The following is a 21,766-nucleotide window of genomic DNA, read 5'->3' on the forward strand; positions in this document are numbered from 1 at the left end:
TCCCTCTTGGAGTTAATAGCGAAAACTTGGCCGGAGCCTCTACTAATAACGGAGAGCATGCAAGATCTTAAACAACACATAGGTAATAACTTGATAATTAACATAACATAGTATTCTCTATCCATCGGATCCCGACAAACACAACATATAGCATTACGGATAGATGATCTTGATCATGTTAGGCAGCTCACAAGATCCAACAATGAAGCACAATGAGGAGAAGACAACCATCTAGCTACGATATGGACCCATAGTCCAGGGGTGAACTACTCACTCATCACTCCGGAGGCGACCATGGCGGTGAAGAGTCCTCCGGGAGATGAATCCCCTCTCGGCGGGGTGCCGGAGGAGATCTCCAGAATCCCCCGAGATGGGATTGGCGGCGGCGGCGTCTCGGTAGGGTTTTCCGTATCGTGGCCCTCGATGCTCGGGGGTTTCGCGACGGAGGCTTTAAGTAGGCGGAAGGGCAACGCGGGGGGCCACACGAGGGCCCCACACCATAGGTCGGCGCGGCCAGGGCCTGGGCCGCGCCGCCCTGGTGTGGCGGCGCCTCGTGGCCCCACTTCGACTCTCCTTCGGTCTTCTGGAAGCTTCGTGGCAAAATAGGACCACGGGCGTTGATTTCGTCCAATTCCGAGAATATTTCGTTACTAGGATTTCGAAACCAAAAACAGCGAGAAAACATCAAGCGGCTCTTCGGCATCTTGTTAATAGGTTAGTTCCAGAAAATGCACAAATATGACATAAAGTGTGCATAAAACATGTAGATATCATCAATAATGTGGCATGGAACATAAGAAATTATCGATACGTCGGAGACGTATCAGTCCTCCATCGTTAGTGATCGTGATCCTGTGTTCACGGGTCACGTCTGGAGGGACCTCTTTGGGTTGGCGGGCGTGAAGCTCCACATGAGCACCGCGTTTCATCCTCAGACGGACGGCCAGTCCGAGGTCGTCAACAAGATCATCGCCATGTACCTGCGCTGCATCACCGGGGATCGTCCACGAGCTTGGGTGGACTGGCTGGCGTGGGCCGAGTACTGCTACAACACGTCCTACCACTCCGTGCTGCACGCTACTCCCTTTGAGGTGGTCTACGGGAGGCCACCACCGGCGATGCTTCCCTATGCGTCTGGCACGGCCCGTACTGAGATGGCGGATGACCTGTTGCGTACCCGCGACGAGATACTGGCTGAGGCGCGCCAGCGACTTCTTCAGGCTCAGCAGCTGGCTAGGAGGTACTATGATGCACATCATCGCGAGGCGGAGTTTGCGGTGGGCGACTGGGTCTGGCTACGCCTTCTTCACCGGACGACCCAGTCCTTGGACCCGCGCTCCAGGCGCAAGTTGGGACCTCATTACGCAGGTCCTTTCCATGTGCTGGAGCGCATCAGCAAGCTCGCCTACCGCCTTGAGTTGCCTGCGGGCTCGCGCCTCCACGACGTCCTCAATGTCGGCCTCTTGAAGGCCTATCGGGGCGACCCTCCTTCTGCACCACCAACTCTTCCACCTACTTCGGATGGGCGTCTCGAGCCTGCCCCGGCGAGTGTGGCTCGCGTGTTGAAGGCCCAGCAGCGTCGTGGTGTTTGGCACGTCTTGGTGCATTGGACAGGCCTGCCAGAGGACGAGGCGACTTGGGAGAAGCTTGAAGATCTCCGCCAGCAGTTTCTAGAAGTTCAGCTCGAGGACGAGCTGTTTGAGAAGGCGGGGAGAGATGTTATGGTCGGTTTGACCTATACACGCAGGAAGCCCACTAGTGGCTAGTTGTGGGCTTAGCTCAAGTAAATTAGGGGCTTAGCCCAAGTAAATTAGGGGCTTAGCCCAAATAAATTAGGGTTTGGAGGAGGCCGTCATCCTATATAAACACTTGTACCCCTTCGAGATTAATCAGACAATATTCAGTATCATTACTGTCTCGTCTCCTGAAGGGAGACGGGAGACCCCTGCGTCCCGCCGCACCAACCCTAGCCGCCGCCTCCTTCCTCCGCGACGGCGCCCAGCCGCCGGCGCCGAGCTCTCCAGCCTCTCCGCCCTCACTTCCACCCTTACAACCTCCGCCCTAGACCCGGTAAAACCCTAGCCCCTACCAGGGCCATTCTCAGGGAACTAAGCAATGGTAATCAACTTTTACAGTATAGCTCAAGCTTCTGATTTTTTTTCTATAAAAGTTCAAGCTTCTGATATACCAGGTTCCAACAATAGGTCGAAGTGGTTTATGTTGCTGATATACAAGAGCAGCATAACATGAATCCTCAAGATATATAGTAGTAGAACATCTGCAGAATTGCATCTATATCAGCAAACTTCAACCTAGATGATTCTGTTTATATCCGCAACAGACAACCATGAATACAACACTAAAGTGATTCGAGCTTTTTGGATTTAGTACATACCAAAATTTCAGCACTAAACAGATGATGGAACTACAAAATTTCATCATAAACATTAGGCAGTAGGTTCGAAATAGTGCTCAAGAAGCTAACATGGGTTGTCAGTGAGCCATGTCATGGTGGTCAGTGCCTCCTATGTCATGGTGCTCAGTGCCTCCTGCCCTGCGTGCATCACCACTCCCCCGTGCATAACTCCAAGCCATGGCGAGAGGGTAGGGGGCCTCTTCGGCACGAGAACAGGAAGGTTTGGTGCTCTTTATCATGGGTTCTTCTCCTCGCTCAAGATTTCCTCTCTGCCCTGGCAGTGACTCGTCGTGCCCCGCTGGTTAGTGCCGTGGAGTTGCGGTCTTCGCGTCTGCAAGGTGTGGTGCTTGTGTTGTAGCGTAGTGTTGTAAACTTCTCAGAGTGTCCTCTTGTATCTTTTGGTTGTTGTGGTGTGGTGTGGTGATGTGTTGTGTGTTCTGTTGTACGGAGGGCCTTGTGTAATCTTGGCCGGTTCAGAGCTTTGTTTAGTCGGACTTTCGAGCCTTATGTTAAAAAAAACCTCGATGTGGACCGACGAACTTGACGGAGCTCTGCGCACAATTCAATCGATGCACGCGCGCTCCAGCGATCAAGCTAGCCGTTGCGGCATGGCTCCGGGAGAACAGCGGCAAGATCATCTTCGGCAGGACGCCACCATCAGGAGCTTGCGGGAGGCCGATGCTACAGATCGAGACTCCAACGCCGCCGAGCTCCATGGCGCGCACTTCCTAGGTTGGCTTGGGCCACCTGTGGGGCCGCGCGTGCGGCAGCGGACTGGACGACGTATTGGTGGTGGGTGAAGCCGCCGATGGTGGATCGACCAAGTCTAGGGAGAGAACGGCGTCGGTCGATCTGATGGGCAATTCTGCTTGTTCACCGAGCGGACGAGGGGGAGGGGTCCGGGGACGGGAGTATGCTCGAGGAGTGTGGGGGTGGGAAGCTGAGGACAGACTAGCGAGGTGAGGTGCGGCGGTACCAATCAATTTGACTCAGGAGAGATGGAGAGCACGGGATCGGAGGGACTGATGGGGCAGCGCATGGGCGGCGCAGGAAGCTGGCTGTCGGAACAGCGCTTCTTCGCACACCTCTTGATCGAACGCATCACACAGACGAGGGGCGAGTGCTCGACGAGAAAACAAGCATTTTTACGAATGTCAAAAGTGCCTTTGGCCCTTAGGCACCAGTGCTTGTGCTTTTTAAAAAATCGAAAATTATATATATTTATTTCAAAAAATCTAATAAAAAATCTGGACATAGTAAATGATGTAACCTATAAGCGTGTAAATTTTTTATATGAATTTCTTTGTAATGTAGGCTACACAAAAAAGACAAAATCTATTGAAATTTGGAGATTTGAAATATTCATACCATCATTTTTGTGTAGCCCAGAATATTTTCTATTTGAAATTCAAATTTTGCATGTTTATGGGATAATTTGTTGGCCGCACCATGATTTTTGTCTAATATATTTGAAACACATAAATGTGATTTTTTTATTTAAGTGACAGGAGCAATGCTCGCATTGGGCTGTCGACGGGCCTAAATGCATGAGTGAAGGTGTTCGATCTTCTTTACACAGGGAACTAGGACTCCCTCTTCCTTCTCCTCCATCCCACACTAACTTTCCAACCCTTTAAACCATGGTCCTCCTTCATAGCACAAGGGGTTAAGACATGGGCTAGCTGCATGCCCGCCACCTACACTTGACAAGTGTCCGCCTACGTGAGAGATGGCAAGCTGGGACCGTAGCTGTCCACAATGCGCACCTCCTGGCTGGCCTTGACACGATGTCCTCGAGCCGTCATGTAGCCCAACTTCCGCGATGAGGGTGGCCCGATGCACTTTGCCTCATGGGCTTTGAATGCCTCTGGGTCCCAAGGGAACCCGTGCCAGGTATCTGCAATGCCGTCCCGGCGAGGACATGTCTCGCACTCCCGGAATTCCCAGAGTGGACCGGTCAACGCGTAGAGCAAGAATGGTGCCCCTTCGCGCAAAGGTCCTCTTTGCGGGCTCTTGTAGCTGATGGGGTCACACTGCACCAATGCTATAGGAGCCCTAGGAAGGGCCCCCGGACCATCCACCACGAATGGTTTGTGGACTTCAGAGAGATCCCTTGAGAGGAGCTCCTCGAGAAGGTCTGCCACATGAGCTTCCCCTGCCCAACTTGCCAGGTCCCTGCCTTGAACATCTCGATCTTGTAGGTCTCTACGCTCTTATCAACGCCTCTGTGGTGACGCTCTCTGGGGGTATTTAATTTATACCTGGCGCACCGCTTCCTATGTTGTATGTTTCTTCTGGCTAGGCGTGGTGCGCACCATGTCTTATCATCTTGATCAACATATCCACCCACGCTTCAGGCATTGTGGGTACCCCTATTCCCACTACATCGACATTAGCCCCCAGCCGTGGGCCCACAACCTTGTTTCTTTTCACCCGCGTAAAGGTTCGCTTCTGGGTTCCACCATGGCCGGGCACGCGGCTTGCCAGCTACGCCCTAAAGTAGACATGTGGGTCTAGTCACCAGCGGGAATCTTCCGCGACTTGGCTCTCTGCGTGAACGCAGATCCATAGCTTGTGTGTATTTGAGTGCGCGGGGGGAACGAGGAGGTGGGCGTGGTAGAGAACCAACCTGTGGTTGGGTGGTTAGGAGGGTGGTTGTACCCCCAGCCCACCAGAGTTCAAACCCCAGGTTTGACATCTGTGTGTCTCATAAAGGCGGAATATTCATTCAGTGGGAGGCGACGTTCCCGTCGACAGCGAGGCGCCTGTGGTGACTTCGTCATTGTCAAGATCCAATCCGCCGGCTCAGTCTTCGGAAGGTGCTCATAGGGGTAGGGTGTGCGTGTGTGCGTTCATAGGGGTGAGTGTATGCGCGTGTATGTGAGCGTCTGCGTTTGTACTGTGTTTCTCAAAAAAAAAAAGAGGAGGTGGGCGTGGTAAATATGGACTTAGCCATGCGCCTCGGGCCCACCAAAGGCGGCAACTTGCAACATGGTGGGACTTGTCCTTTCATTGTGCCACAGGAAATGCGCGACACTTAATGCGCGAAGAGGGGAACCGCTCCGCGTCCCCCGACACCTCGCCTACTTAAACCACCGGAGCGGTTTGTTCGACTGTTTCCACTGTCACACTTTTGTTTCGTCTTCCTGCTTGAGCCAGATCTTCTTCCGCCCAATTCGTCTTCCTCGGCCTCCCTTCACCCACCTCTTGGACTGATGGCGCCGCCAATGCCACACGCCAAGAGCCGAGGGAAGGAGAAGGGCGTCGCCGCCTCCGTCGGTGACAAGGACTGTGAGAGGTGGTGTGTCTCGCAACCATTCTTCCTTCCAGGTGAATATCTATCAGTTTCCAACTGTCTCTCTGAGGCTGTTGCCCTCAAAGGCAACGAGAACAGAGTGACGGAACTCCTGGCGCTCGACACGCCCACGACACAACACGTGCATGTGTACTCGTGCTTCATATTGGTGGGCTGGGTGCTGCCACTCTCCGCGTTCATGGTGGCGACAGGCCCGGCCTCACGGGAGTGCGGCCGCACAGGGCCCCAAATTTTCAGGGGCCCAAAAATTTTAAATGGGCCTCTCGAATGGACTAGTTACTATTACTTCTGATACAGAGAACCTAGCAAGCACAGCCTAAATGGTTTTCGCATCAAGCGCGCACGCTTGTCGATTTGGAGGTTGCAGGTTCAAATCTACGGCAGCCCACCCTTGTTGCCCTATTTTCTTTTTCTTTTTTCTATTTTCTTTGGCTTTTTTCCGATGACACAAATATTTGATTGCTCATTTTATTAAATAATTGCTACGATTTTAATTTATAGAGACTGAGGTAAATTTAATATTGTAATATTGTATTACTCATGTGGGGATAGTTCTTTTTTTTTGCGGTGGATGTGGGGATAGTTCTTATAATTGACTTATTTATTACGTATACTTGTTGGAATAAATCTACGGCAGCCCACCCTTGTTGCCCTATTTTCTTTTGCTTTTTTCTATTTTCTTTGGCTTTTTTCCGATGACACAAATATTTGATTGCTCATTTTATTAAATAATTGCTACGATTTTAATTTATAGAGACTGAGGTAAATTTAATATTGTAATATTGTATTACTCATGTGGGGATAGTTCTTTTTTTTGTGGTGGATGTGGGGATAGTTCTTATAATTGACTTATTTATTACGTATACTTGTTGGAATAACTTTACATGCATCAAAACCATTTGAAAAAAGGTAAATTTGATAGGGCTCCATTAGGTCTTTTTTTAAAACCATCGAGTCGGTATGGGTTTTAAACCATATTTTTCCTTCTAAAACTATTTTTAAGATAATCTTATCGTGAGTTTAAAATATACGGGCGTCGAGAATAGTTTATCAATTTAAACTTCCATTTAAGACACACATATATATATATGTTATAATTTTTTATTAATTATATTTTTCTAATGAGATATGGCCCATTTTAAAGTTTCGCACAGGGCCCCAAATTTCATCGGCCCGGCCCTGGGTGGCGATCCTGGCTAAGTATGGCCTGCTCCTGGCACACCTCGACCCAACCGGCCTCCTCTCGCTATTTATACAAAAAGCCAGAGACACCTTGGCCCTCCCTTATCTTTCACATGACAAATGGGCATTTGTAGTTTGTGGTTAAAGAAACAGCACACTAACTAACTCATCTTATTTAACGAAAACGTCACTCTAGCTAACTCTCGTGTTCTCCGCTTGACTTGGTCTCGGGTGTGTTCAAGCCAAGAAACAAATCTGTGTCATAGCAATAAGGAATACTCCTTAATTTAAAAAATAAACTAACTTTTTCCTATGACAGAGTTGTTTAAGAAAAATTAGTTCAAACTTTGAACTAGAGGGGTTAGAGATACCTCAATGATGACCTACTTAAATCCCTACATGGCAACTCCCGGACTACGGGTCTATGTACACTCGCTTGTGGAGTGATACATCGAACACAACGAATTTAAAGGCAACTGTATGTACCGGTGTCACATCTACTATCCACTCTCTGCTTTGAGATTGGTTAGGTTTTTGATATTTGTCTAATATAAAACTAATAATTGAAACACAAGTGAAACTTTTATGAAACTAAAGTGATACATGAAAAATATTGTGAAACAGTCAGACAAAAAGTGAAACTGATGACATCATTGCTGACGTCACTACTGTTTGTTTCAAAAAAAATCGTGTTTCAGTTATATTTCAATTATGTTTCAAATGTGTTTCATAATTTTGTGAAGGAATTAGTCAGCACATGGCTAACGTTATTGTTGACGTCACTCCGGTAGGTGTCGTTGGATGTGAAATGAGGTTTTAGGTGATACATCGTCATGTGCCTCCTTGCATGGACGTGCGAGTGGGAGCAGCACCTCGTTTGTACATGTGAATGCATATATAAGCGTACATAAAGATTTGTCACATAAACTTATTAAATTACACTTAATTCAATTTTGGTTTACAGTAAATAACACACTGGCAAAGAATTGGATCACGAAGCTTAGGAAATACCAGCCGAAGTAACAAGTAGCAAGTCGCATATCGATAAAAAAAAAGACATAAGAACCACCTTGTTGTTGGATGGTAGGCAAGGCAGCGGAACTCCCAGCCAACCATAGTTCAAACTCTAGGTTTGACACTTCGATGTCTAATAAAGGCGGAATATTCATTTATTGGGAGACGATGTACGTTGTGGTGACTTCGTCAATATCAATATTCGTCGAATCGGTTTCTTGGACTCCCCCAGCTCACTAGAGTTCTCTTGGTTTAATACTTTGGTGTCTGATAAAGGCAAAATATTCTTTTAGTGGGAGATGATGTTCCTTGTGGTGACTTCGTTATCTTAAAACCCGTCGGATCGGTTTCTTGGACATAGTCTCTTGAAGGTGTTAACATTAATAGGAAGTGCGTGCGTTCATATTGGTGAGTGTATGTACATTTTTTGAGCGTCCGCGTCTGTACTGTCTTTCGCAAAAAAACATAAATACTTACTGTCAAAAGTCAACCTGTAGTAAGTTTGATTAATGATATAGACCAAAATATGATCATATATAATACCACATCACAATTAATATTTCATCCGTCCTCAAAAGGATGTCTAAACTTTGTCTAGATTTATGTGTATCTGCACACTAAAACGTGTGTACATACATGCAAATTTAGACAACATGGAGACATGTTTTTAGAACGGAGGGACAAGATCCAATCTAAAATAAATTTTCATAGTATATACTTATTAAATAAAATAGATGTTTACACTATTATTATTGTATTTAATTAAGATGGGTGAAATAGATGTTATTAACTTTTTTATTAAAGTTATATTGTACTCTCTCTGTCCTCAAATAATTATACATCTAGTTTCTGTGTTAAATCGAGTATTGTAAAGTTCGACCAATTTTTGGGGAAAAAGTGACAACATTTATAACACCTATTTAGTATCATTATGTTCATCTTGAAATCTAGTTTCATATTATGCCAATAAGTTGTAATCAACGTTGCTATATTTTTAAAAGAAAGCTGGTCATAGTTTTAAAAATTTACTTTAAACAATAGTTAGAAGTACAATAGTTAGGAAGTACTAGGAATACATCGTACACTCCTAGTGGTTCCGACAAGTGATTTGGCATTTTGGCCTACTTCCAATTCCGACCTGTTTAAAAGTTGCAACCATCTCCTGCCTCCTCAGTCCTCAGACCAAGCTACGCATAATGGCCACAGCTCCAAGCTTCCTATTTGCACTGCTCGCCGTTTGCACTGCCATCTCCACGGCTGCGGGCATGGCTACTGCGCCAACCAACACAACCGGCTTCGTAAGCTGCCTCACCGTCCATATTCCTCCGGGGATCGTCTACACACAAGCGTCGGACTCATACCCGTCCGTCCTCGACTTCTCCATCAAGAACCTCCGGTTCGTCACGCCGGCCACCCCGACGCCCCTAGTCATCATCAAGGCCACCAACGCCTCCCACGTCCAGGCTGCCGTGCGCTGCGGCGTGGCGCACGGCGTCCGCGTGCGCCCGCGCAGTGGCGGCCATGACTACGAGGGCCTGTCCTACCGCTCCATCGACGCGGCATGCCCTTTCTCCGTCGTCGACCTGGCCGCGCTGCGCGCGATCCGCGTCGACGTCAAGAGGAAGTCGGCGTGGGTAGACTCGGGAGCCACGCTAGGCGAGCTTTACTACGGCATCGCCAACAAGAGCGCGCGCCTCGGGTTCCCCGGCGGTATCGGCCCGACGGTCGGCGTCGGCGGTCATTTCAGCGGCGGCGGCTTCGGTCTGATGATGCGGAAGCACGGCCTCGCCGCCGATCATGTCGTCGACGCCGTCGTGGTGGACGCCGAGGGGAGGCTTCTGGACAGGGCCGGCATGGGGGAGGACCACTTCTGGGCCATCCGAGGCGGCGGGGGTGGGAGCTTCGGCATCGTGATGTCCTGGAAGCTCCAGCTCGTGCGCGTGCCGGCAACCGTCACGGTGTTCACCGTCCACCGGCCACGAAACCGATCTGCCAGCGATCTCCTCACCAAGTGGCAACACGTAGCACCGGCTCTGCCCCGCGACGTCATCCTCCGAGTGGTGGTGCAGAACCAGGAGGCGCAGTTCGAGTCCCTGTACCTCGGCAGGCGCACCGGCATCGTCACGACGATGGCCAGGATGTTCCCGGAGCTCGGCGTGACGCGGGAGGACTGCATAGAGATGAGCTGGATCGAGTCCGTCCTCTACTTCGCATTCTACGGCACGGGGAAGCCGGCGGCGCTGCTCCTGGACAGAGGCACCAAGCCGGACAGGTACTTCAAGGCCAAGTCCGACTTCGTGCACCAGCCCATTCCCAGGCACGCGTGGGAGAGCACGTGGAGCTGGTTCCTCAAGGACGGGGCAGGGCTGCTCATCCTCGACCCCTATGGCGGCCAGATGGGCGGCGTCGCGCCGTCGGCCACGCCCTTCCCGCACCGGCGAGCTCTCTACAACCTCCAGTACTACGGGTTCTGGTGGGACAACGGGACGGAGGCGTCGGAGCAGCACATGGGCTGGATCAGGGATCTGCATCAGGAGATGGAGCCGTACGTGTCCAAGAACCCCAGAGGCGCCTACGTCAACTACAGGGACCTTGACCTCGGTGTAAACGACGACTACTGCAGCAGCGGCGCCGATAACGGCTACGTGAAGGCTAGAGCTTGGGGCGAGCCATACTTCAACGCTAACTTCGAGAGGCTCACCGCCGTGAAAGCCATGGTGGATCCCCGTGACTTCTTCAGGAATGAGCAGAGCATTCCTCCTCTTCGATGACGACGAGGTGGCATTAGCCAAAGTTGATGTCCGCCATATTCCCAACTTCTATTTAGATGATCACCTCATTGTCCATAGTGTTCGACTGCTCCGCTCACGCCCCGCAGTCCTCTTTCCTGCTGGATCTTTGTATGTTTCTTCCACTTCCGAACATGAGTGAAGGCGGCGGCCGATGCAAGAGGAAGCCCTACGGCCGCGCTCCATCGACGGCAGACACGACGCATGACCTTCTATCTTTTCTTTTCTTGACAGGCATGAGGTCCTGAAATGAAAACACACATTTGTACCCCAGTGTGTCGCACCCTAGGGCCACACCAGGGGCGTCCCCATCGCGCCGCCAGAGCCCTCGGCACGCCTGCTCCTCTCGCTGCAGCTGCCGCCGGCTCTTGCCGCTGCGGCTGGCCCAGCCGCCAAAGGTAGTTTGGGGGTGGAGATTGTTTGGATTAACTCCAACAATCTCCTCCTAATCCAAATTTAACGTTTCCTCATGCTCCTCCCGATCTAGATTACCGCAGCTTCACGTCACCTCTTTGTTGTCGTGTCCGTACAGTCAGTATGACCACGCAGGAAACATGCAGTGCACCTCTGCTCTGCTATGAAGATCGTCTTCAGAGGAGTCGGATGAGTCAAAGAGTCAAGTGTGTGCACGTCTACACGTGCGGTCGTCGTCGTGTCAGTGAGTCGTCGTTGTTTCCAAGTGCTCGTCTCCGTGAAGATTTGTTGCAGTTGAAGCGCGTCAAGTGTGTGAGGTGTGCACGGTGTTCCGTGAGTTATGTCCATGTCCTCGTGGAGCGTCCTGGTTGCGGCCAGCAGGGTTCGGTGCGATGCCGAAGGCGGACGGTGGTAGGGAAAACTACCGTAAAGCGAGGAGGTGTGTGTGCAGTAGGAGGAGAAGCTACTGTGCGCAAGTACAAGAAGAGTATGGTGCGAACCGAGTGTGAGGACCGTAATAGGGCTGGCACATATGTGCGAACCGAGTGCGGGAGGCCGATCAATGGCGGTGGCAAAGCATAGCAGAGCAGAGGTGCACTGCATGTTTCCTGCGTGGTCATACTGACTGTACGGACACAACAACAAAGAGGTGACGTGAAGCTGCGGTAATCTAGATCGGGAGGAGCATGAGGAAACGTTAAGTTTGGATTAGGAGGAGATTGCTGGAGTTAATCCAAACATCCTTAAGAGTCTTAAGTCAGTACGTGTTGTGTTAGAAAGTAGTACTACACGATCTAGCATGTTTAGCTGAACTTTGTTCGATCGTGAGTGCAAGTTAGAGTTGGAGTAGGTCAAAGAACGTGAGTCCTAGTAGGTTTAGGTTTGCAAGTATAGTTAGTTTCCTAAGATAGCTAGTCGGTTAGAGGTCAAAAAAAAAAAAAAAAAAAAAAAAAAAAAAAAAAAGATAGCTAGTCGGTTAGCTCTCATTGGTAAGGCCTGGTTGTTTGGTATGGCATGGTCGTGTACGTCTAGGTCTAGGTGAGTTAAAAGTCAGTTCGTGTCCTTTTAGGACTAGTCTAGTTTGGAGTCTGGCCGTGTATATATACACACGTTGAGCCTGCGCTTTGTAATTGAGAAGTTGTCCAAGAGAAAATCAGAAAAGCAATAAAGAATAGTTCAGAGGGTGCGACACGCACCCTTGGCGATAAATTTTGTATCTGCGTGTGTTCGTCTAGTTTGATGTGATTGATCCGTGGGTAAATTCCAACAGAGATCGTCTGGGATGGCCGCCATGGCCGCTGGGGCAGGTTTGGCCGGCTAGTCGTCGAGCAGCGTCCCTGGTCGGGGTGGCGGCGGAGATCCTCTCCCAGCGGTGCCATGACCGGAGGTGAAAGTGTAGGGACGTCGGGTGGTGGATACCCTAGATCTCGTTCTGGGTGTCTCTCATGCCGCCTCCCCGATCCTCTTCACTACGCGATTGGGCCTGTTCCGGTGGAGGATCGACCCTTCTTTGCCGTTGATGATGTTGGGACCCCAAGTGCAGAGTGTTGTGTCAGCGAAGAATTTTTCCACAAGGGTGACTCGAGGGTTTATATCGAACTCTCGGGGAATTAGGAAAGAGTCGTATCATTTCCTCTTCTTCTAGCAATCTTGCAAAGTAAGATAATGCCTTGTGTCCCCAACTCCACCCTATGATTGTCAAGCACAAGGCTTCGTATTAGTAATAGTAAATAAAAGAGGTAACACAAGAAAAGTAAACTAAACAAATAAAGTGAACTAAATAAATGCAATAGAGAGATAGTTGTTTTTGGGTTTTGTGTGCAATTAAGTGAACTAAATATTTTTATATTTTCGAATTAAAATATTACCGCAAATAGAAAGTAAGGTAAATGCAATGAAAATATGTTTTTAATGATTAAAATTGGAACGGGGTTCATGGGTTCACTTGTCTACTCTCTGTTTAAAGTTCTAGTTGATAATAGCAATTCATCAATGCGATAATATTTGTGGAACTTCAATATGTGTTTGATAAGCATTCATATGGGCATCACGTCCTAACATAGAGATGATTTTTTGATAAAGGGCGCTTAATTACTCAAGAGTTTAAGTATTACACCAGGCTCTGCATAACTAAGATGCACACAGCCGTTCGAATATCAAGTCTGAAACGAAACAGATATATAAAGAAAACAAAGAGAGCCAACTAGGCTATGCTACATTGGCTTCAATCCGTCGATTATGCAGCCACCCATGTGTGGAAATAAACTCCTTGGCCGTGTTCTCTAACTGTGTAGATACCTCCATAAAGAGGCCGCGATCCTCAAGTCGTTGGAGTGGGGACCAAGAACGGAGCAAAGCCGTAGAGCGGTATACAACCTGCAAAACAGAAGAATTTTTATCATTGAAAACCTTGTCATTTCTACATAGCCAAAGCGACCATAAGACGGCAATCGCTCCCACTCTGATAAGCTTTTTATACCTAGATTCCACCCCAATTGCCAAAAATATTTGCAATGCTACGAGGTGGGTATAAGGTTGACCCTATTTCGATGATTGACCATATAGACCTAGCAACCCGACAGTTGAAGAAAAGGTGGTTTATTGTCTCTTGTTCATGACAGAACACACATTTCGTACAACCCTGCCAGTTGCGTTTTGCAAGGTTATCCTTAGTAAGAGTCACACCCCGACGAAGATACCATGCAAAGACTTTCGTTTTGAGCAGTATTTTTATCTTCCAGATGGATTTATTATTGGCAATCGGTTGACTAGGTATAATTAATGCTTTGTACATGGAACTGACCGAGAATATACCATTCTTGGTAAGATTCCAATGGAATTCATCGGCTCCCTGAATCAACTAGATTGAAGCTAACCTCTGTAGCAATTCATTCCAAGTAGCTAGTCGGGTACCAATAAGCTCACGTCTGAATGACATAGAAGGTGGAGAATCTTCCATCACCTTTTGTAATGAATCTCCCTTATGTCGAACAATATTGTACAAGGCTGGATATTGTTCTCAAAGAGTAGTTGTACCCAACCATCTGTCCTCCCAGAAGCTTATCGTAGACCCATCTTTGATGGAGAAAGAGCCGAAAGGGAAAAATTGCTTCTTAGTTGCCATAATGCCAGCCCAAAAATGTGAATCTCCTGGTTTCCAAAGAACCTGAGATATTGCTTTTGAGCCCCCATACTTTTTCCTTAGTAGTTGTTGCCATACACCATCCTCAATTAACAACCTGGCCAGCCATTTTCCTAGCAGGCCCTGTTTTTAACTTCGAGATCATGGACACCAAGTCCACCTTGATCTTTTGGGCGGCATACAACACTCCATTTAGTCTACCGATATTTCTTTTTCTCATCATCCCCTTGCCAAAATAATCTTGATCGGAAATAATCCAATCTATGCAAGACTCCTTTGGGCAGCTGGAAGAAATATATCATATACATCACCATATTCGTGAGTAATGAATTTATGAGAACTAATCTTCCCCCGAGGGATAATAATTTTCCTTTCCAACTACTCAGGCATTTCTAAAGTCTTTCCTCAACAATTTTTCATTCATCCAATCTCAGTCTCTGATAATGAATCAGGATACCGAGATAGCTAATTGGAAAGCATCCAAGCCCACATCCGAATAACTCGGCATATAGGTTGGCATCGTCTTTGGCTTCACCGAAACAGAACAATTCACTTTTATGGAAGTCAATCTTAAGACCTGATAGGTGCTCGAAAGCTGAAAGAATTAACTTCAAATTTCTTGCTTTCTCCAAGTCATGATCCATAAATAAAATTGTGTCATCGACATATTGAAGGATGGATAGGCCCACATCAATGAAATGAGGAACTACCCCTTCAATCTGGTCATCAACTTTTGCACGCTCGATCAATTATGCTAGCAAGCATATCCGCCACAATGGTAAACAACAATGGAGATAGAGGGATCGCCTTGCCTCAAACATTCTTTTGTCTGGAAATATCTACCAAATCTTTGATTTAATGGCAACACTTTCTCCAAAAACAAAGTTATGAACCAGAGCATGCTGATACGTCCAAAACGTATCTACTTTCCCGAACACTTTTGCTATTGTTTTGCCTCTAATTTGTGTATTTTGGATGCAACTAACACGGACTAACGCTGTTTTCAGCAGAACTGTTCTGGTGTCTCGTTTTTGTGCAGAAATCCAACTTTCGGGAAAATCCTCGGAATTTATGCAGAAGGTCCTATTTTCCCAGAATATTGGCGGAGCCAGAAGGGCGAGCCAGGTGGGGGCCCGAGGGCCCCACACACTAGGCCGGCGTGGCCCAGGAGGGGCCCGCGCGGCCCTAGTGTGTGGCGGCCTCGGCCGGCCCCTGACGCCCTCCTTCGGACTACTTATTGCCTTCGATCTAAAAACGCACGGGAGGAAGTGGAAGTCGCCAGAAACCCTCCAGAACGCCGCCACATCGCGAAACTCCGTCTCGGGAGCCAGAAGTCTCCGTTCTGGCACTCCGCCGGGACGGGAAATTGGAGGAGATCATCGCCACCATCACCACCGATGCCTCTTCATCAACCAGCCATGTTTCCCCCATCCATGTGTGAGTAATTCCCCCGCTATAGGCTGAAGGGGATGGTAGGGATTGGATGAGATTGGTCATGTAATAGTATAACATTGTTAGGGCATAGTGCCTAGTGTCCGTAATTGGTACTTTGATGATATTGTTGCAACTTGTTATGCTTAATGCTTGTCACTAGGGCCCGAGTGCCATGATCTCAAATCTAAACATGTTATTATTTCATCATGATATTCATTGTTTATGGTCTTACCTGCAAGTTGTATACACATGTCGCTGTCCGGAACCAATGGCCCCGAAGTGACAGAAATCGGGACAACCGGAGGGGATGGTAGTGATGTGAGGATCACATGTGTTCACGGAGTGTTAATGCTTTGCTCCGGTACTCTATTAAAAGGAGTACCTTAATATCCAGTAGATTCCCTTGAGGCCCGGCTGCCACCAGCTGGTAGGACAAAAGATGTTGTGCAAGTTTCTCATTGCGAACACGTACGACTATAATTGGAACACATACCTATTGATTGCTTTGTACTTGGACACCGTTTTATTATTATCTGCAAATGCCCTGCTTGATTGTTACATGAGTTTCTCTCATCCATGCAACGCCCGTTATCCGTCCCCGTGCCTACAGTATTTTAATCCTCGTTGTTTACTATAATCACTACTCGCTGTCTCCGTTATTCCGCTCGCTCGTTATTTCACTACTCGCTATCGCTATAAAACTGTTACTACTGATAAACTCTTGCGAGCAAGTCTGCTTCCAGGTGCAGCTGAATTGACAACTCCGCTATTAAGGCTTTCAAGTATTATTTGTCTCCCCTTGTGTCGAATCAATAAATTGGGTTTTACTACCCGCGAAGACTGCTGCGATCCCCTATACTTGTGGGTTATCACACGCCACTCATCAGAAAAACCTTTCATCCTGAGTGTTTGTTGAAGAAAGGACCATTAACTTTATTGTAGGCTTTTTCAAAGTCGATTTTGAATATTACCCCATTCAACTTTTTGCGATGCATCTCATGAATTGTTTCATGTAAAGTGACAACGCCGTCTAAGATGTATCTACCTTGCATGAAAGCAGTCTGAGACGGGAGCACCCCATGATCAGCCACCGAATTTAGTCTAATAGTCGCCACCTTGGTGAAATTTTTAAAGAAAACATTAAGAAGACAGATTGGTCTGTATTTCTGAATCCGTTCCGCATCTATGACTTTTGGTAATAGGATAATTTCCCCAAAATTGATCCGGAATAGCTCAAGCTGCCCCTTATGGAGTTCAGAAAACAGTTCGATTAAATCTTATTTTATAATGTCCCAAAAGGTCTGATAAAATTCTGCTAGGAAACCATCTTGGCCAGGCGCCTTATTATGTTCCATTTGGAAAATTTCTTTTCTTATCTCCTCCTCGGAATAGGGAGAGGTCAGAACCGCATTTTCTTGTGGAGACACTTGAGGTATATCATCAATCCTGGACTCGTCCATAGATATGTCTGATTCCTCTGGGGCGCCAAAGAGACCTTTATAATACGATGTAATATAGGACTTGAGCAGCTCATGCCCTTCGATCACGCCCTCTTCCTATGTTAGGGAGTGAATGAGCTTCTTTCTGTGCCAACCATTGGCCACACTGTGAAAGTATCTCGTATTCGAATCCCCTTCCAGCAATAATTGAGCTTTAGATCTTTGGTACCACTTGAGTTCCTCCTCCCGAAATAGACCAGCTAATGTTGCATTATATTGACTTTTAACTCCAATCTCATGCGTTGGTAAAGGTTGTACCTCAGCGAGTGCTTTTAGATCATCAATTTTTTATGATAGGTTGAGTTTCTCTAATTTGTGTTTACCGGTCATGTGCCTAGCCCACCCCCAAGGTATCTACGCATGGAGCGTAGTTTGTTATTCCACCTTAGGATTTGGGTGTCCCAACAACTGGTTTGTCCCATATAAATTTAACCATGTCCGGGAAACCCTCCCGTTGCAGCCATCCAAGTTCAAATTTGAACGGATGTCTACGCTGCGGTGATGTTGTCCCGGTAGTTGATAAAATAGGGGCATGATCCGACAAAGCTTCTATACGAGGTAGTGCTCGTATCGAGACTAGAGGGAATTTGAATTCCCAGTCTGAATCCATCAGTACACGATCCAGTTTCTCGTAAGTAGGCTCTGGGAGACTATTTGCCCACGTAAACTATCTCCCAACCATTGAAACCTCCCTTAAATCCAAACTGTCAATTGCAGCATTGAATAAGAAGGGCCAACGTGTGTCAAACCTTCCTCTGCTCTTCTCTAGAGGGTATCTAAGCAAATTAAAATCCCCTCCAATAATGATAGGATGTGGATTGTCTTTTGCTAGATTAACCATCTCACGAAGAAAAACAGGCTTACCAGCATCCTAGGCAGTGCCATAGATAGAAACCAAACTCCATATGAAGTTATCAGATTTATTCCGGATGTGAAGTCTTATATGAAAATCACCTCCCCAATTATCAATAATCTCAATAGTCGAAGTTCGGACTCCAACTAATAGGCCACCCGAACGCCCCCGAGGCGGGCGGGAAACCCAAGCAAAGTCTTCCCCGCCTGAAAGGCGATTTAGAAAACTTGTTGAGTAATTCCTCTTGCCCATCTCATAAATGGCAACAAAATCTAAAGCATCTTCCCTAATATTATCAGCAATGTGTAAGTGCTTAGCCAAGTCCTTTAGACATCTGCTCTTCTTAAACAAGCCATTCATTTGGAAACAATAGGATGTTTAGTCACCTTAGCCTTTTTATTAGGCGAATCATTGATTCTTTTAATAGATGAAGCTCCAGATTTACGTTGTGCTGCTTGAAGTTCAACACATGAACCCAGCGCAACGTCATCCAGAGCGACCTCCGTTACCTCTCCAATTACATGCGAGAGAAGCTGGTCGTCTGAGACGGCGTACACTTCCTCATCATCATCGTCAGAAAACAAGGTATCCGACTTGCTCGAAATCGTAGGAGTAAGTTTGATTCTATCAAACTCCATACGTCTAAGAGCATTCGCAGAAACTGAAATAGCATTAACAGACTTGCCAAACGAAAGACCCACATTGTTTAGATTGGAAGCAATAAGTGGTGTTGTGAAAGTTAAGAAAGACTTCGAATTTTCATTAATACCTGCATAGTCGAGGTTCACCTCCGCCTTGCGTCTCATAGCCTTAGCTAATGAGTCCTCAACCGACACTGCAGCCCCATCGGGGCCAACTCCATGGCGCATGCTGCACCGAGAAGGCATGCTAGCAGCAACCAGAGGTGGTGCTACCGGGCACCTCTGGTGGTGAGGGGGTGAAGCCGGCGTAGACCCCCGCCCCACGGGCTGCCATCTTGGTGTCACCAGATGCCGCCACAGACAGCTCGCGTGTCAAAGACGGGGTAGCCCCGGTGGGAAATGTCGATGCAGCCCCCCCCCCCTCGCGAGTGACCTGCTGCCCAGCAGCATCGGTGGCCGGTCCAGGCACCACCTTCGCCCGGTGTGAGGCAGTGATGTCTACGGGTGCTTCTATTCTTGTAGACAGTGTTGGGCCTCCAAGAGCAGAGGTTTTTAGAACAGCAGCAAGTTTCCCTTAAGTGGATCACCCAAGGTTTATCAAACTCAGGGAGGAAGAGGTCAAAGATATCCCTCTCATGCAACCACTGCAACCACAAAGCAAGAAGTCTCTTGTGTCCCCAACACACCTAATAGGTGCACTAGTTCGGCGAAGAGATAGTGAAATACAGGTGGTATGAATAAGTATAAGCAGTAGTAACGGCGCCAGAAAAGTGCTTGCTGGCATGCAGTTGATGGTAGTAATATTGCAGGAAGTAAAGATGCAGTAAAACAGTAAACAAGCAGTGGTAGCAGTATTTAGGAACAAGGCCTAGGGATCATACTTTCACTAGTGGACACTCTCAACATTGATCACATAACAGAATAAATAGATAGATGCTAGACTCTACACTCTCTTGTTGGATGATGAACACCACTAACTGTGTAGGATTACAAGAACCCTCAATGCCGGAGTTAACAAGCTCCACAATATTCGATATTCATGTTTAAATAACCTTAGAGTGCACAACAGATCAACATAACCAAACCAAGTACTAACATAGCATGCACACTATCACCTTCACACTACGAAAGGAGGCATAGATCACATCAATACCATCATAGCAATAGTTAACTTCATAATCTACAAGAGATCACAATCATAGCCTACGCCAAGTACTACACGATGCACACACTTGTCACCATTACACCGTGCGGGAGGAATAAACTACTTTAATAACATCACTAGAGTAGCACACGAGATAAATTGTGATACAAAACACATTGCAATCATAAAGAGATATAAATAAGCACTTCACTATGCCATTCATAACGGTGAATAAGTATTCTGTGAAATATAGCCTAAGAGACCCACACGGTGCACACACTTGTCACCTTTACACACGTGGGACAAGGAGTCTCCGGAGATCACATAAGTAAAACCCACTTGACTAGCATAATGACATCTAGATTACAAGCATCATCATATGAATCTCAATCATGTAAGGCAGCTCATGAAATTATTGTATTGAAGTACATAGGAGAGAGATGAACCACATAGCTACCGGTACAGCCCCGAGCCTCGATGGAGAACTACTCCCTCCTCATGGGAGACAGCAACGTTGATGAAGATGGCGGTGGTGTCGATGGAGGAGCCTTCCGGGGGCACTTCCCCGTCCCGGCGGCGTGCCGGAACAGAGACTCCTGTCCCCCAGATCTTGGCTTCGCGATGGCGGCGGCTCTGGAAGGTTTTCTCTGGTTTCGTCAAACGTGATAGGGTTTTCGCGACGGAGACCTTAAGTAGGCGGAAGGGCGGTGATACGTCTCCGACGTATCGATAATTTCTTATGTTCCATGCCACATTATTGATGATATCTACATGTTTTATGCATACTTTATGTCATATTTATGCGTTTTCCGGAACTAACCTATTGACGAGATGCCGAAGGGCCGGTTCTTGTTTTCTGCTGTTTTTGGTTTCAGAAATCCTAGTAAGGAAATATTCTCGGAATCGGACGAAATCAACGCCCGGCATCTTAGGATTGCATGAAGCTTCCAGAACACCCGAGAGCCGCCAGAGGGGGGCCACAGGCCCACCAGATGGTAGGCCGGCGCGGCCAGAGGGGGGGCCGCGCCCCCCTGTTGTGTCGTCGCCCCGTCAGCCTTCTGACTCCGCCTCTTCGCCTATTTAAAGGTCCCTGACCTAAAACATCGAGACGGAAAAGCCACGGTACGAGAAACCTTCCAGAGCCGCCGCCATCGCGAACCAAGATCTGGGGGACAGGAGTCTCTGTTCCGACACGCCGTCGGGACGGGGAAGTGCCCCCGGAAGGCTCCTCCATCGACACCACCGCCATCTCCATCAACGCTGCTGTCTCCCATGAGGAGGGAGTAGTTCTCCATCGAGGCTCGGGGCTGTACCGGTAGCTATGTGGTTAATCTCTCTCCTATGTACTTCAATACAATGATCTCATGAGCTGCCTTACATGATTGAGATTCATATGAGTTTTATATCACTATTCATCTATGTGCTACTCTAGTGATGTTATTAAAGTAGTTTATTCCTCCTGCACGGTGTAATGGTGACAAGTGTGTGCATCGTGTAGTACTTGGCGTGGGCTATGATTGTGATCTCTTGTAGATTATGAAGTTAACTATTGCTATGATAGTATTGATGTGATCTATTCCTCCTTTCGTAGTGTGAAGGTGACGAGTGTGCATGCTATGTTAGTACTTGGTTTGGTTATGTTGATCTGTCATGCACTCTAAGGTTATTTAAACATGAACATCGAATATTGTGGAGCTTGTTAACTCCGGCATTGAGGGTTCGTGTAATCCTACACGCGTTAGTGGTGTTCATCATCCAACAAGAGAGTGTAGAGTCTAGCATTTATTTATTTATTCTGTTATGTGATCAATGTTGAGAGTGTCCACTAGTGAAAGTATGATCCCTAGGCCTTGTTCCTAAATATCGCTATCGCTGCTTGTTTATCGTTTTATCGCATCTGTACTTCCTGCAATATTACTACC

General features: G+C 47.5%; 1 protein-coding gene across 1 annotated transcript; it reads left to right on the forward strand.

The window, feature by feature from the left end:
* The first annotated feature begins 9,124 nt into the window (after positions 1–9,124).
* On the forward strand, positions 9,125–10,699 carry LOC124658401 (berberine bridge enzyme-like Cyn d 4). Its single transcript, XM_047196742.1, has one exon. The coding sequence runs from the start codon at positions 9,125–9,127 to the stop codon at positions 10,697–10,699; it is 1,575 nt and encodes a 524-aa protein (XP_047052698.1).
* Positions 10,700–21,766: the final 11,067 nt, after the last annotated feature.

The sequence above is a fragment of the Lolium rigidum genome, chromosome 1 (assembly GCF_022539505.1).
Source record: "Lolium rigidum isolate FL_2022 chromosome 1, APGP_CSIRO_Lrig_0.1, whole genome shotgun sequence".
NCBI lineage: Eukaryota > Viridiplantae > Streptophyta > Magnoliopsida > Poales > Poaceae > Lolium > Lolium rigidum.

Coding starts and splice junctions, on each gene's coding strand:
- LOC124658401 (XM_047196742.1), top strand. CDS start 9,125: ATGGCCACAGCTCCAAGCTTCCTATTTGCACTGCTCGCCGTTTGCACT.